Source organism: Mercenaria mercenaria, chromosome 13 (assembly GCF_021730395.1).
Source record: "Mercenaria mercenaria strain notata chromosome 13, MADL_Memer_1, whole genome shotgun sequence".
Taxonomy (NCBI): Eukaryota; Metazoa; Mollusca; class Bivalvia; order Venerida; family Veneridae; genus Mercenaria; species Mercenaria mercenaria.
The window spans coordinates 64902195-64918222 of record NC_069373.1 but is presented as its reverse complement, the minus strand read 5'-3'; the positions used below and the strand labels follow the sequence as shown (position 1 = coordinate 64918222).

General features: G+C 34.4%; 1 protein-coding gene across 1 annotated transcript in view; it reads right to left on the bottom strand.

Annotated features, from left to right (window-relative positions):
- The window catches only part of LOC123528810 (cAMP-dependent protein kinase type II regulatory subunit-like), a 125403-nt gene that overhangs the window by 7477 nt on the left and 101898 nt on the right, over positions 1-16028 (bottom strand). The window contains exons 11-12 of the mRNA XM_045308817.2: positions 7647-7707; positions 917-985 (exon numbers count right to left, since the gene is read on the bottom strand). Of these exons, the coding sequence (XP_045164752.1) occupies positions 917-985; positions 7647-7707 (130 nt within the window). The remainder of the gene's footprint in view (positions 1-916; positions 986-7646; positions 7708-16028) is intronic.

Below are 16028 nucleotides of genomic sequence, written 5' to 3'. Positions count from 1 at the left end.
TATCGAACTCATCCAAGATTTTATTGAGGGTAACATTCTGACCAAGTTTCATTAAGATTGGGCCAAAAATGTGACCTCTAGAGTGTTAACAAGCTTTTCCTTTAATTTGACCTGATGACCTAGTTTTTGATCCCAGATGACCCAATATCGAACTCGTCCAAGATTTTATTTAGGGTAACATTCTGACCAAGTTTCATTAAGATTGGGTCAAAAATGTGACCTCTAGAGTGTTAACAGTCAAATTGTTGACGACGGACGGACGGACGGACGGACGGACGACGACGGACGCCGGACACAGGGTGATCACTAAAGCTCACCTTTCAGCACTTCGTGCTCAGGTGAGCTAAAAATGGGCATTAATAAAATTGAAATTTCGCTAATATAAGATAAGAACCTTCGCGAATTTAAATTTCTGACCCCTCCATCGCGAATTAATCTGCGATATAATTCAGGATGCCGGAATTCGCGAAATAAAGATCACGCTAATATAAAGTGATTTACAGTATTATTAACAGCTTATTACAACCTATTTACTCTTTTCTATTAATGTACTTGACCAAAAATTATTTTCTCTCCTGAAATTCGGTTCACTTGAAATTACTAACTCATCCACTTTAGCAAAGAAGATGAAATCACATATCAACCGGATTAATCTACCAAACCCCTAGAATTTTTTGGAAAGTGCAAAGAAATTGTTTTCATTGATAAACAGGATCTTATTTCATTTACATAAGATTTAGGGTGAGCTTGCTCTTCATCAGTTTCGTAACTGTTTTATATTATCAAATGATTTTGAGAACTTAATGTAAAGGCAAATATGTCTACCTAAATAAGGGTTCTATCATAAGTTCTGCAACGTGAAAATCCAATGAGTAACAGGAAATAATGTCATATCTTAACTTGAATAAAATCTTACCTGCTAATCTAGTTTTTCCAACAGCATATACTGTAGCTGCTCTTGGCTTATGAGTTAACAAGGCAAGTTCTAAAATGAAAAAAGTTAATTATCTTACTGAGCAACTTTTAAAACTGAAAGGAAAGCATTAAAATTGCAAGGAAATTAATTATTAAACTGAGATAAGGCTACCCCATGAAAAGGATAGGCAGTATACCTAATGAATGCTTTTGTAAATGAAGTTGCCACTGTTATTTCAAGTAAACTTATATCTGTTCAAAATGAAATGAGAAATTTTTCAAGAAAACAGGAAGTCCCTGACTTTCAAACCAAAGATCAATGGGATTTTAATGTAGTGGCATACAAGAAATAAGTCAATAATGAAACAGTTACAAATAACATGGTTGCCACTTAGTTGAGAAAATGAAATTCCTTTTCCCAACCAAACCATACTTTTCACTGACCAATACCATCATATTTTTTCAGCATTCTCCTCTATTACAGCCGTTCAATCCACCCTTTTGTATTTATTTTATTTCAGGTATAACAAACTTTCATTAACAAATATCAAAGATATATGAGTGTTAACATTATAATAATGATATTTGTCAGTGACAATAATTGACTTGACTTGGCTATAAATACACCCCTCAAAATTACACCGAAATGTGTTTGGAAATATTTATAAATACTGCATGAAGACTGCCATATAGCCACTGAACATTTCAAACATCGACCCAGAATTTCATTTTTCCCAAACTTTTCCCTGACTTTTCTAAAATTTCATTTTTCACTGACCATTATCAAGATTTCCCTGACAATTCACTGACCTTGAAAAAAAAATTTTCCCTGACTTTTCAAGGTAAGTGGCAACCCTGAATAAACAGATATATCTCAGCCAAGATGTGCCACAAGTCAGTACTTCTCCCCTTTGCAATAACCATATTGAATCTTGTTTTTGATTATCAAATAATCAAGGCCTTCGAGTTCAGCTGTTTATCGTCTAATTTATCATGGTTCAGAGTTTAGATGCACAAGAATTTAACCACGCGGACTTAAGCAAAGGCAGAAACATTTGCTGTGGCAGCAGGCTAAAGTTTTATATTCTTAGAGTACTGATTATTGACTTCTCAGACGCACCATCAATGAAATTCTAAATCCCGACAAACAATTGAAATTTCTGTCCTGAAAAGACAGCTCTTTAAAGTCAAAACCATGAAAATGTATCCTAACAAAAACAAAATTAAACGATTCCACAATATCTTTCAAGTAAGAACAAACTGCCAGTTTGTATGTCATAAGAGACAATCCAATAGAATGCAATTACAGCTGTTATAAATCTATCTCACTTTTCACAAGTTGTTGCACAAGATTAAGTTTTGTGTCTGAATTATGTGTCTGGGCATAAAACAGTATTAATGAATTTGAACAGCACAATGTCATTCACTTACCAAAGCTCTTATAAAACTGTAACATATTGAGAAATGTATGTGCAGAAAGTATTGATATATTTCTACTAGATCTTGCTAAGAAAGTTGCAACATGAAGTTTGTAATACTATAGAATAACTTAAATTTGTTGGCACATATTTTTGTGGCTTCTGGCAAAACATGGGAACATAAAACTAGATGATTTTGTAGAAAAACATGTCTCCCCCAAAGCATAGTAATAATAGGCAACAAGTCAATAGCGGGTAGGATCGTAAAGAGATACTGATAGTTGGTTTAGTGACATGCAGTAGGAATAATCTACTTGGTATGTCCAATCATTCAATTAAGTTTCAATGTTCTGGGTCAGTGGTTCTAAAGTTATAGATTGGAAATGGTTTTCCATGTTCTGACCTCAACCTTTGAAAGAATTGCCCCAAGATCAATAGGCGTCATCTACTAGACTTGTCCATTCATCCAGTGAAGTAAGCCCTGTTACCCTATGACCTTTGATGGAGTGACCCAGTAACAATAGGGGTCATCTATTCTATAAGCCCTATCATCCTATAACGTTTGAAGGTTCTAGGTCAAATGGTTCTCCAGTTATTGATCAGAAACAATTTTCCATGTTCTGGCCCCTATGACCTTGACCTTTGATCAATAATAATCATCTACTCTGCATGTCCAATAATCCTAAGAAGTTTCAACCTTCTGGGTCACATAGTTCTTAAGTTAATGATCAGAAATGGTTTTCCATGTTCAGGACCCTGTGACCTTGAAATTTGATGGGGTGAACCCAAAAACAATAGGGGTCATCTACACCTTAACCTTATCACCCTATGAATTTTGAAGGTTCCAGTTACTGATTGGAAATGAAGTGTGACGGACAGACAGAGCAAAAACAATATGTCTCTCCACGTGGGGCAAAATAAAAATCTCACTAAGGAGCAAAAAGATAAAGAGCAGACACAAAATAATCCCTAACTGACCTTTGAATTTACTGCATAACCTTGATCTTAAATAAGCTTGACAGAAATGTGCCCTTGACACACTGTCTCATAATGGTTTGAAAACCCTTCTAGGGCTAAAGCACAACAGATTGTGCAATAAATATTCCCTATTAAACCACTGATCTCACAAGATTTTGACCTCAAACTAGCATGACCTAAAGTTACATGTCTGTGTCAAGTTTTTGTTTGTTTGTTTGTTTTGGGTTTAACGCCATTTTTCAACAGTATTTCAGTCATGTAATGGCTGGCAGTTAACCTAACCAGTGTTCCTGGATTCTGTACCAGTACAAACCCGTTCTCCGCAAGTAACTGCTAACTTCCCCACATGAATCAGAGGTGGAGGACTAATGATTTCAGACACGATGTTGTTTATCAAACAGTCATGGAGAACATACCCCCCGCCCGAGGATCGAAGTCGCGACCCTGCAATCTGTAGACCAATGGTCTACCTACTGAGCCAGGGCTTTCACGAGTGGGTGACTTGAGCAAAATAGGCGCTTTGGAACTTCAAACTTCGCTCAAAACTAACCTCAAAGCGAAATGCAAGTCGATTTTCTTTGATATCCGCATTCGCTAATTACCGCTTCCCAGACTGTTGACAATTTGCACGGTGTCAAAATGAATGTTGAATACACAGAGACACACGCTGATAGCATAATTTAAGCTCCGCCTACTTCAGGTACTTGCGAGATTTTCCCCGAGAAGTGTGAAAGCGAATCAAATTATCCGATACACCATAGTCGATTGGTTCAGCCAATTAGCGCCGCGGTTACGTCTTGGACACTTTGTGTTTAATTGTCAACATGTTCGAGTGCAAAGAACAATGTTTAATAAAGAAATTGCTGATTAACCATGCGATTAATTGAAATATTGTACACAATTATTTGTTATCTATGGTAAAAGAATGACATGTAATGTATTAACTATGTTAAATTGACTTCCATCAATGAATTGATTTGAATATGTATTTCTAGTTTACACAGTTTACTTTCAGTTTTATTTGAGCGAGATATTCACCGAGGTGGTGGCTCAGTGTTAATAATAAATACTTCATACAGACATCATCAAAAATCGGCATGTTACATTTACAGTTAAGTTTTTTGTGAGAAATAAAATGTTCTGTTCTGTTAACAGCATCGGCTTGAATTTTGAAAACGACTTTTTTCAGAATTTTGTAATGAAACAATAACCACTGTATGGGAAATGACCTAACTATGAAAATGAATGGTCACTTCAGTATTTTTTATATAGAAACAAGAAAATTACAGCCACCTTTTGTATCACTCAACAGTATGGTGGTTAAGGAAAAGTCTTCCCACTTCTCCCTAAAGTCTCCCCACTTCTCCCTAAACTAGCTGGAGGAGAAGTGACTCCTCCCAAAAAACTGTACCTAACTAGACCCCTGTGAGCCACTGTGTCAAGTAGTGTCAAAATCCTTCCACAAGTAAAACAAGAGGACCATGATGGTCCTGAATCGCTCACCTCTTCCCACATGACCCAGTTTTGAGTATGACGTCGTTTTTTCTATTATTTGACATAGTGACCTAGTTTTTGAGCTCATGTGACCCAGTTTTGAACCTGACCTAGATATTATCAAGATAAAAATCCTGACCAATTTTCATGAAGATCCATTGAAAAATATGGTCTCTAGAGAGGTCACAAGGTTTTTCTATTATTTGACCTATTGACCTAGTTTTCGAAGGTACGTGACCCTGTTTTGAACTTTAACTAGATATCATCAAGGTGAACATTCTCACTAATTTTCATGAATATCTCATGAAAAATATGGCCTCTAGAAAGTCACAAGGTTTTTCTATTTTTATACTTACTGGCCTAGTTTTTGACCGCACGTGACCCAGTTTCGAAACTGACCTAGATATCATCAAGGTGATCATTCAGATCAATCTTCCTGAAGATCCATTGAAAAATATGGCCTCTAGAGAAGTCAAAAGATTTTAATCATTTTAGACCTACTGACCTAGTTTTTGATCGCAGTTGACCCAGTTTCAAACTTGACCTAGATATCATCAAGATGAACATTCAGACCAACTTTCATACAGATCCCATGAAAAGTTTGGCCTCTAGAGAGATCACAAGGTTTTTTTTATTATTTGACCTACTGACCTAGTTTTTTAAGGCACGTGACCCAGTTTCAAATTTGACCTAGATATCATCAAGGTGAACATTCTGACCAATTTTTATGGAGATCCATTCACAAGTATGGCCTCTAGAGAGGTCACAAGGTTTTTCTATTTTTAGACCTACTGACCTAGTATTTGATCGCACATGACCCTGTTTCGAATTTGACATAGATATCATCAAGATGAACATACAGACCAATTTTCATACAGATCCCATGAAAAATATGGCCTTTAGAGAGGTCACAAGGTTTTTCTATTTTTAGACCTACTGACCTAGTTTTTGAAGGCACGTGACCCACTTTCCAATTTTACCTAGATATCATCAAGATGAAGATTCATACCAATTTTTCATACAGATCCCATAAAAAATATGGCCTCTAGAGAGGTCACAAGGTTTTTCTATTATTTGACCTTCTGACCTAGTTTTTGAAGGCACGTGACCCACTTTCAAACCTGACCTAGATATCATCAAGGTTAACATTCTGACCAATTTTCATGAAGATCTCATGAAATATATGGCCTCTAGAGAGGTCACAAGGTTTTTCTATTTTTAGACCTACTGACCTAGTATTTGATCGCACATGACCCTGTTTCGAACTTGACATAGATATCATCAAGATGAACACACAGACAAATTTTCACACAGATCCCATGAAAAATATGGCCTTTAGAGAGGTCACAAGGTTTTTCTATTTTTAGACCTACTGACCAAGTTTTTGAAGGCACGTGACCCACTTTCCAATTTCACCTAGATATCATCAAGATGAAGATTCAGACCAATTTTCATACAGATCCCATAAAAAATATGGCCTCTAGAGAGGTCACAAGGTTTTTCTATTATTTGACCTACTGACCTAGTTTTTGAAGGCAAGTGACCCACTTTCAAACCTGACCTAGATATCATTAAGGTGAACATTCTGACCAATTTTCATGAAGATCTCATGAAAAATATGGCCTCTAGAGAGGTCACAAGGTTTTTCTATTTTTAGACCTACTGACCTAGTTTTTGACCGCACATGACCCAGTTTCGAACCTGACCTAGATATCATCAAGATGAACATTCAGACCAACTTTCATAAAGATTCTTTGAAAAATACGGCCTTTAGAGAGGTCACAAGGTTTTTCTATTATTTGACTTACTGACCTAGTTTTTGAAGGCACGTGACCCACTTTCAAACCTGACCTAGATATCATCAAGGTGAACATTCTGACCAATTTTCATGAAGATCTCATGAAATATATGGCCTCTAGAGAGGTCACAAGGTTTTTCTATTATTTGACCTACTGACCTAGTTTTTGACGGCACGTGACCCAGTTTCGAACTTGACCTAGATATCTTCAAGATGAACGTTCTGACCAATTTTCATGAATATCTTGTGAAATATATGGCCTCTAGAGAGGTCACAAGGTTTTTCTATTTTTAGACCTACTGACCTAGTTTTTGATGGCACGTGACCCAGTTTCAAACTTGACCTAGATATCATCAAGGTGAACATTCTGACCAATCTTCATGAAGATCTTGTGAAATATATGGCCTCTAGAGAGGTCACAAGGTTTTTCTATTTTTAGACCTACTGACCTAGTTTTTGAAGGCACGTGACCCAGTTTCTAACTTGACCTAGATATCATCAAAATGAACATTCTGATCAACTTTCATAAAGATCCCATGAAAAATGTGACCTCTAGAGTGGTCACAAGCAAAAGTTTACGGACGGACGCACGCACGCACTGACGCACGGATCGACGACGGACACCACGCAATCACAAAAGCTCACCTTGTCACTTTGTGACAGGTGAGCTAAAAAGATAGAGAACAGTTTGCAGAATAATCCTTATATGATCTTTGATCTCATCATATGAAACTGACCTTAATAAACAGACATGACCAAAAGTTGTGTTCTGTACATTATGAGTGAACACAGAATAATCCCCATTTGATTCTCCCTGTGGCCTTGACCTTCAATACACATGACTGAAAACCTTTCCATTATTGTTAAGATTTTTGCAAAGTAATATGAAACACCTCCCATGAGGCATAGAGGGACCAACAGACACAAAACGTTGTTTTTTTCCTTGCTGTTCTTTGAGTAGGAGAAGAGACAGTATATATATTTTCCTTTATAGAGAGTCATCTTCTTTTAGCAAAAGTAAAAATTTTCATATGTAAGTTTACCTCCAAAGTACATTCCCTTTTTACATCTCATAACCTCCATTTCATCTGAGTCAGGTTCTTTCTGTAAAAATAAAATCATCACAATTTTAAAGAAATTATCTGCTGTGGAAAATTTAAAAGAAACATATCGCTCCAGTGTTAAAATGAACAGCTAAAATATACAACTTTTATATAATGCCTAACCGAATATTATTAGTTCCTTAAGGTATTAAAATACATTGTATTTGTTAAATACAAAATCTTTTCCAAATCAGGGGCAATAACTCTGGTGTTAATGAAATCTACAGAAATATCTGTTGGTGAAAATAAATAAATATAAAGCCTGACCACTAAAATTGTGTTTACAAACAAAATAAAATTAAATCGGAAACACGGATGTTAATGCTTATAAAAGGGCGAGTGTCATAGCTCCAAACTACTTCGAATATTTAATCCAAGAAGGGGCAGTACTTTGTGAAAGGCAAAATTAAGATATAGGACCTGTTGTATATATACATATTTAATAAAAGAAATAGATAATGTCTCAAGCACCTGTGCCATATATTTTGTGTCTTGGAGTAAAAAAAAAAAATCTTTTTTTTTTTCTTAATCCAAGTAACAATTTGATTAATTTTTTAAGATCTTGTTAGTTTACTATTTTATCTACAATATGTGACCAAATATGACAATAATACAGTGCATGTCAGACTAACAGTTATGTGAAATATTTTACCTGACATATAAAATTTCTAAAATTTAAAGTAAAACGTAATATATAATCCCTATTACAGCATGTCTTCCCAATAATTTCAGCTTCTAGTCATGCTGTCATTCAAATCACAGAAGAAAATGATAGAGACACTGCTTTCATTATATATATATCATAGTGACATTCCTATTATGCTCCTTGAAAACAGTGAAAAGCACACAAATATACAGAAATCAAGCTTCAGAATTACAGACATGCTATATAACCACCATAGCATAATATATTTCAGCCATCCTATAATTTCTTACTTTTTTGTTTATTTATTTCCAGAAACATACATAAGTGCATAAGCCATTCAGCTGTTTGTCTATCTCCTGCAAACCATGTAATGCTTTTCCAAGACAAAAGTTACAGCTAATCATTATATGTGAATATGTTTGTCCTCTTTTATGTCAATGTTGTATGTTTTAAATTTCCACATAAAATACCATCAACAATCACATAGATTTTGCTAGTTAACAATAAAATTAAAACAAGAGCTGTCCGTAAGACAGCACGCTCCACTATTCCGGGATTTGACAGTAAAAGGAATACATGTCTGAATAAGAGACCTCTACTTTAAAAGGAAGATACACCAAGGGGCATAATTCCATCAAATGCACAAATTTGAGTTATTAGGATTTTTACAACACATGCAGATGATGATAAAGATATATTTTGAGTTTCAAGTCATTATCTTATGTAGTACCAAAGTCGTCCAGAAAACGAAATTTGTAAAAAATTAATAAGTATAAAAGGGGCATAATTCGGTCAAAAATCAAATCAGAGTTATGGGGATTGGTACCACACATGCAGATGATGATGAAAAAGATATATTTTAAGTTTCAAGTCTATCTTATATTGCATTAAAGTAGTATCAAGAAAGCGAAGATTGCAAAAAAGTTTAAGTACAAAAGGGACATAATTCTGTCAAAAACACAATTAGAGTTATGGGGTATGTAGCCACACATGCAGATGATTATAAACAAATACTTTTAATTTAAAGTCATTATCTTTTAAAGTACCAAAGATATGTTATAAACGAAGCTTTCGAAAACATGAAAATAATTCAAAGTATAACTCCTTGGTGACCTTGACCTTGAGTATAATGTGCCCAGCCCCTGCACATACTTTGTTTGTATGCTGGACAATGTTTATATGAACTTACAGTATGATATAAGCAAAAGTAACAAAGATATGACAGAAAAACAAAGGTTGCCGAAAAACTTTAACGTTAAAAATAACCTAAGTATAAACCCTTGGTGACCTTGACCTTGGGTATAATGGGCCCAGTCCCTATACATACTTTGTTTGTATGCTGGACAATGTTTATGTAAAGTTACAGTAAAATATAAGCAATGGTAACGAAGATATGACAGAAAAACAAAGGTTGCCGAAAAACTTTAACCTTAAGAATAACCTAAGTATACCACCTTGGTGACCTTGACCTTGGGTACAATGGGCTCAGCCCCTACACATACTTTGTTTGTATACTGGACAATGTTTATGTGAACTTACAGTAAGATATAAGCAATAGTAACAAAGCTATGACAGAAAAACAAAGGTTGTCGAAAAACTTTAACCTTAAAAATAACCTAAGTATAACAGCTTGGTGACCTTGACCTTGGGTATAAAGAGCTCAACCCCTACACATACATTGTTTGTACACTGGACAATGTTTATGTGAAGTTACAGTAAGATATAAGCAATAGTAACAAAGATATGACAGAAAAACAAAGGTTGCCAAAAAACTTTAACCATGAAGGGTCACGCCGACGCCGGGGCGAGTAGTATAGCCCCCCTATTCTCCGAATAGTGGAGCTAACAACACTGAATAAAGCATGATAAATAACACAGACACTGCAGAAAAATGACAATCAAGGATCTAACATGACTGCCTGTGTAAGACAGTGTTTTTTTTCTCTACCCGAGGAACACCAGAGAATCAGTTTGTTCTCTGTGTTGTCCCTAGAGTTGAGAAAACATCTGCCTTTACCAGCACACAACCCAACATCTAAGCTCAAGGGCTTGATGTTTTAGACAAGAAGATTTAAACAAGAGGGCCAAGATGGCCCTAGGTCGCTCACCTGAGAAACACACCATAACAGTGTAAACATGTTTGACCTAATGATTTCATGGAAACAAATATTCTAGCCAATTTTCATTAGGATTGGACCAAAAATGTGGTCTCTTGAGTTTAAACAAGTATTTTCGTTGATATGACCTAGTGACCTAGTTTTTGACCCCAGATGACCCACATTAAACTTGACCTAGATTTCATCCAGACAAACATTCTGATCAAATTTCATGAAGATTCGGTGTAAAACGCAGTCCCTATTGCATACACAAGTTTTTTCTTTGATATGACCTAGTGACCTAGTTTTTGACCCAAGATGACCCATATTAGAACTTGACCTTGATTTCATCAAAGCAATCATTCTGACCAAAATTCATGAAGATCAATTGAAAAATACAGCTTCTATCACATACACAAGGCTTTTCTTTGATCTGACCTAGTGACCTAGTTTTTGACCCCAGATGACCCATTTTTGAACTTGGGCTAGATTTCATCAAGGTAATCATTCTGACCAAAACTCATGAAGATTCGGTGTAAAATGCAGTCCCTTTTGCATACACAAGCTTTTTCTTTGATATGACCTAGTGACCTAGTTTTTGACCCAAGATGACCCATATTCGAACTTGACCTAAATTTCATCAAGGAAATCATTCTGACCAAAATTCATGAAGATCAATTGAAAAATACAGCTTCTATCGCATACACAAGGTTTTTCTTTGATTTGACCTACTGACCTAATTTTTGATCCCAGATGACCCATTTTCGAATCTGGCCTAGATTTCATCAAGGTTATCATTCTGACCATAATTCAAAATGATCAATTGAAGAATACAGCCTCTATCGCATACAAAAGGTTTTTCTTTGATTTGACCTAGTGACCTAGTTTTTGAACCCAGATGACCCATTTTCGAAACTGGCCTAGATTTCATCAAGGTAATCATTCTGACAAAATTTCATGAAGATCAGTTGAAAAATACAGCCTCTATCGCATACACAAGCTAAATGTTGACAGACGACAGACAGACGCCGGACATTGAGCGATCACAAAAACTTACCTGAGCAGCATTGCTCAGGTGAGCTAAAAAATTTTACCCTTTATTAGTCTGTGTAAAAATAAAACTGGTAGATGCTATATGCCAAGCTCAGGGCATTACCGTTTAAGACTTGCAGGTTTTTAGAAGTTCTTTTTGTTAAAAGTGCACCATAAGTGGCTGAAAATCATAACTGGCAAAACTGTAACAATGACATATTATGGAAATCTTAAAACAATTCTATCTTCAGTAAAAGAGAAGACTGTGGCAAAAAGTTTGTCAACAATAAAAATCTATTTAAAACAAAGCCTGGCAACAATAACATATATCTGGCAAAAATAAAATGACATTGACAAAACATATATAGAATCAGGAGACTGTAAGCAGATATTGGTTGTAAGTCAAAACATGTACCACTGAAAAGTGAAAGCTCTAATAAATATTTCACTGCAAAAAAGCAAAGTCTGCCAAGTCTTATAAATAGCTGAACTTTGTAAATATCATACATAGTAAGTGAAAGAAACGCTTTACGAGACAGACAACAAGTCTTAACTTCTAACAGAATACATGAGATAGGAAATAAGTATCCATCTTTTAGAAGAGCTAAGTGTTATGTATGGCTTAAACTTTATAAATATTTTAGTGTAGTTAATAAGACTATTTCAACTACTGCTTAACAAGACAGAAGGACAGTTCTAACTTCTTACAGAATACACAAGACAGGAAATACCTATTTAAAATGTAAAAGTATCCACCTTAAGAGAAGAAATGCATTATAAAAGTTGGCAAGACTGTGGTGTTGTGATGGTTAAAAATGAAGACAAAAGAAAAATGAAAGAAACCAAGCTAAAACCAGGAGTGGCATCCACATGTCACTGTGACATACCTCCTGAAAAAATAACAGAAAACAATGAAATTAAAAGGTGTGGAGTTTGTTATTTCAAGGTCAATACATGATACTGTTGTCTTCTCATAAATTAACTTAAAAAATAAATTTCTGAAAAAAAATTTCAAATCGCATTCTAGACTTATGAATAAGTTCAGTATGGCAGAAAGAAATATTGGTCCTTGTTAGAGGACATTCAACCACTTTTTCATACCTTCTGAATATCAAAGACTTTTTTGTATTAATTATGGATTTTCTCTTCATTTGTTTTATGTATGCTTTCATTGTTTTAGTCTTTTATACAGTCTGGATACCATGCTAAAAGCTAGGACTTATCTTTTTGTTGTTTGTTTGTTCTTCAGTGTTTTCAAAAATATTCAAACCCACACCATCCTTTGTGATGTTGTGTAATTTATTTACTTAGTTAACTGAGCAGGCTCATTTATTTATCTATGGCATAATGGTGGACTGACTGGGATGTAGTCAATATTAACACAGGCTAATGCACTGTAATATTTGTTTTGTACAATCAATATTATCATTCTAATTAAAAGATCTGTGATTTAGTTAAAATCAGAAGCATGAAAATCTGCATTTCGAAGGTCCCATAGAGTTTTAATAAAGATATTCTGGCATTCAAAATCCTAATACCAAGACCAGTCCAGAAATATCCCTGGCCTAAATGGAATGCCATACCTTCTCCTGTTTTCTATGAAGAAATCACAAAAAAATATTTCTCAAGGGTATCACACTAAAATTACAGTTAATGTCTAGAAAAAAGCAGAAATGGCACATATTTTTCAGCTATATGATGGAAAATCGATCTTTAGATGAATTTTGTCTGTTGAGAAACATAATACAGACATTTCTGGGGCAGCATTGATTCAATAATTTACAGATACCTGTCATCCCCAGAAAAAAACACAATATTTAGGACTTGCACTTTAAAACGGATCAACACTGAAACATTTTTTGACACAAAAATTCAGAAATGTAGAACAAAATCCATCATGGTCAAAATCCTGCCCCCAATCCCCTTTGATATTCATGGACTGAACTGAAGAAGATGTCTAAAGTCATATTTAGTAAGACCATTTTCTACTCAGCCCTCATCTTTTGTTTAAAGAAAACTTAACAAAAATAATATTAACAATATTGTAAAATAAGTAATTTTAGGTGATAATTATCTATTCTTGAATTGAACAAATTGAAAATGAGCTGTACATAATTGCAAGAATCAAAGGGGGAATTTGTCTTCATCGGCAACATTCAGTAAAAAGTATGTGTGTGGGTTTGGAGTTCGGAAGGGGCTCTGTATTCAAAAACTGATTCAGATTTAGTAACAGCGTTAAGCTTGAAAATGTTGCGCAATCAAACTATTTTCTATTTTTTATTAGTACTCTGATGTCAGGAAGTATTTAAAGGTAAATTGTTTACAACCATTTATTATGAGTTATTTTAGTTCATACAGTTTTCTATTATAAGACATAGATTCCATCAATAGATTTAGTATAAAATATCTCCCATCATAATAAAGCATCACTGCCTTCATAAACAGTTTGTAACTACAACATTTAGTCACAAGGCAACTAATTTCAAACTGAATCTCCCTAAAATATCCTTGTTCAGGCCTTGTTTCTATAAATGCTTGCCAGACAGTCAACAATCAACTTTCTAGGTTTGAATTTCAAAGCATGAAAATGTTATATTAATATTCTTCTATAATCTCACGTTGGAAATTGTAAACACCCTAAAATAGGGATTTCAAATTCATCGTAAGTCACAAGTCACGTATAATTGAGTCAGAATTTGCAAGATAAATTATTACAATAAAAATAAAGGAAAATAACGATATTTTGAGTTTTTGTTTCTATAATTAAACTGACCTTTGGTTAAATCTGTAATACTAATTATAGTGAAACTTTGTACCATGAAATTTCTATCTATACTGCCACGCTATATTAATAAACATAATGAAACTAATTGGAATAGCGCTATATTTCAAGTAAACAGAGATATTCTATTACATCCTTAAAACTGCGTAATTTCAAATGAGATACTATACTGAACCCAATTAGAAATCACACTCCTTATTTGTGTTGTTATTAATAGCGGTTAGGAAAAGTAACTGATATGAAACTTGTTTTAACCACACCTGATAATTCTGTCTGTATAAGAAATGTTTACTGCATGATTCAAATGGAAGACAGCCTTTTTTGTATTTTTTTTTGGATGAAGTAGCCTTTGCCTTTCAAAAGGTGAAAAATTTGGTGATTTCTTTAAACGCTTTTTCCTTTCATTAAAAATTGTGAGAAAAAATGTTCACTGGTACTGATGATAAACCCGGACAGATGATAAAGTCGACCACCTTGGAAATATTAGATTGCAATCAGTTATTTATAAAACTGAATACACCATCTAATAGTTTCCACTTACAACACCAACTGGTGTAAATAAAAACAAAATTGGTAAATATTTTGTATAAATAAATGACTTACATTTATCTGTATAAAAGATATTTATCCAAAATTACTGGGGAAGACAGTGTTTTTTTTGCACATGCTCACTGTCGCCACATGAAGGCCTGACATTGGGTCACTTTTCATTACTTGATCAGGAATGACTGCTGCAGCTTTTTGGGGAAAGTTTCAATGTAATACTACGAAGAAAATTTTGTAAATGACAAAGTGTTCGAATTTATCATCAGTCAACCTGCTTACAGTCCCCATTTTACTAACCCCTTTCAGGGCCTCACTTTATTTGAGTTTGCTAACTAAATATAAATTTGAATTATGTAAAGTTTTAGCAAATGTTGAGCTTTATTTTGATACCAACCATTGATTACAAATTGCAGAAATAAACAAGAGGGCCATGATGGCCCTATATCGCTCACCTGTTATCATTGCACTTGAGGACAAGAAGGTCCTCAGAAAAAATATCTAAGTCCAAAGGACAGGAACAACAAAGGAAAGAAATTTAACCAAAAACAAACAAAAAATTCTTACAAAGTACAGATATGTCAAAATACACCTAAAAATTGGAGGTACCATCCATGTTGTACCACAGAAAAGTGGTTTCGGTTTTTCCCTACGGCCAATAATAAAAAAGTTACTAAAAATAAGCTATTTATAGTAACGTAAAAGGGAAGTAATTAAAAAAAATTTTTTTGTAAGTGAACAAAAGAGGGATCTGCCAAATAAATCTGTTGACATAAATGAAATTTCAGATCAGTACCTTCATTAGTTACGGAGATATACCCATTTTAATTTGAAATAAAGGGAGGTAATTTGACATAAAATCAGTCCATAGTTATCTACCCTGATTGGCTCAGTCCAACTAATGACAATAATGAAATTTCAAATAAGTGCTATAAGTACTTACTGATATAAATCCATTTTGATTACAATCAGGGGAGGTAATCAGATATAAAATAACTCTGGAACCTACGATTGGATCTGATTTGTCATGAAATCCAAGATTTATTGTTGTTGAAGATATTTTGGAAGTTTGTATCAAATAAAACCATAAATGAAGTATCTATATGGCTGCAAAAGCCAAAATAGCCAATTTTGGACCTTTAAGGGGCCATAACTCTGGAACCCATGATGGAATCTGACCAGTTCAGGAAAGGAACCAAGATCTTGTGGTGATACAAGTTGTG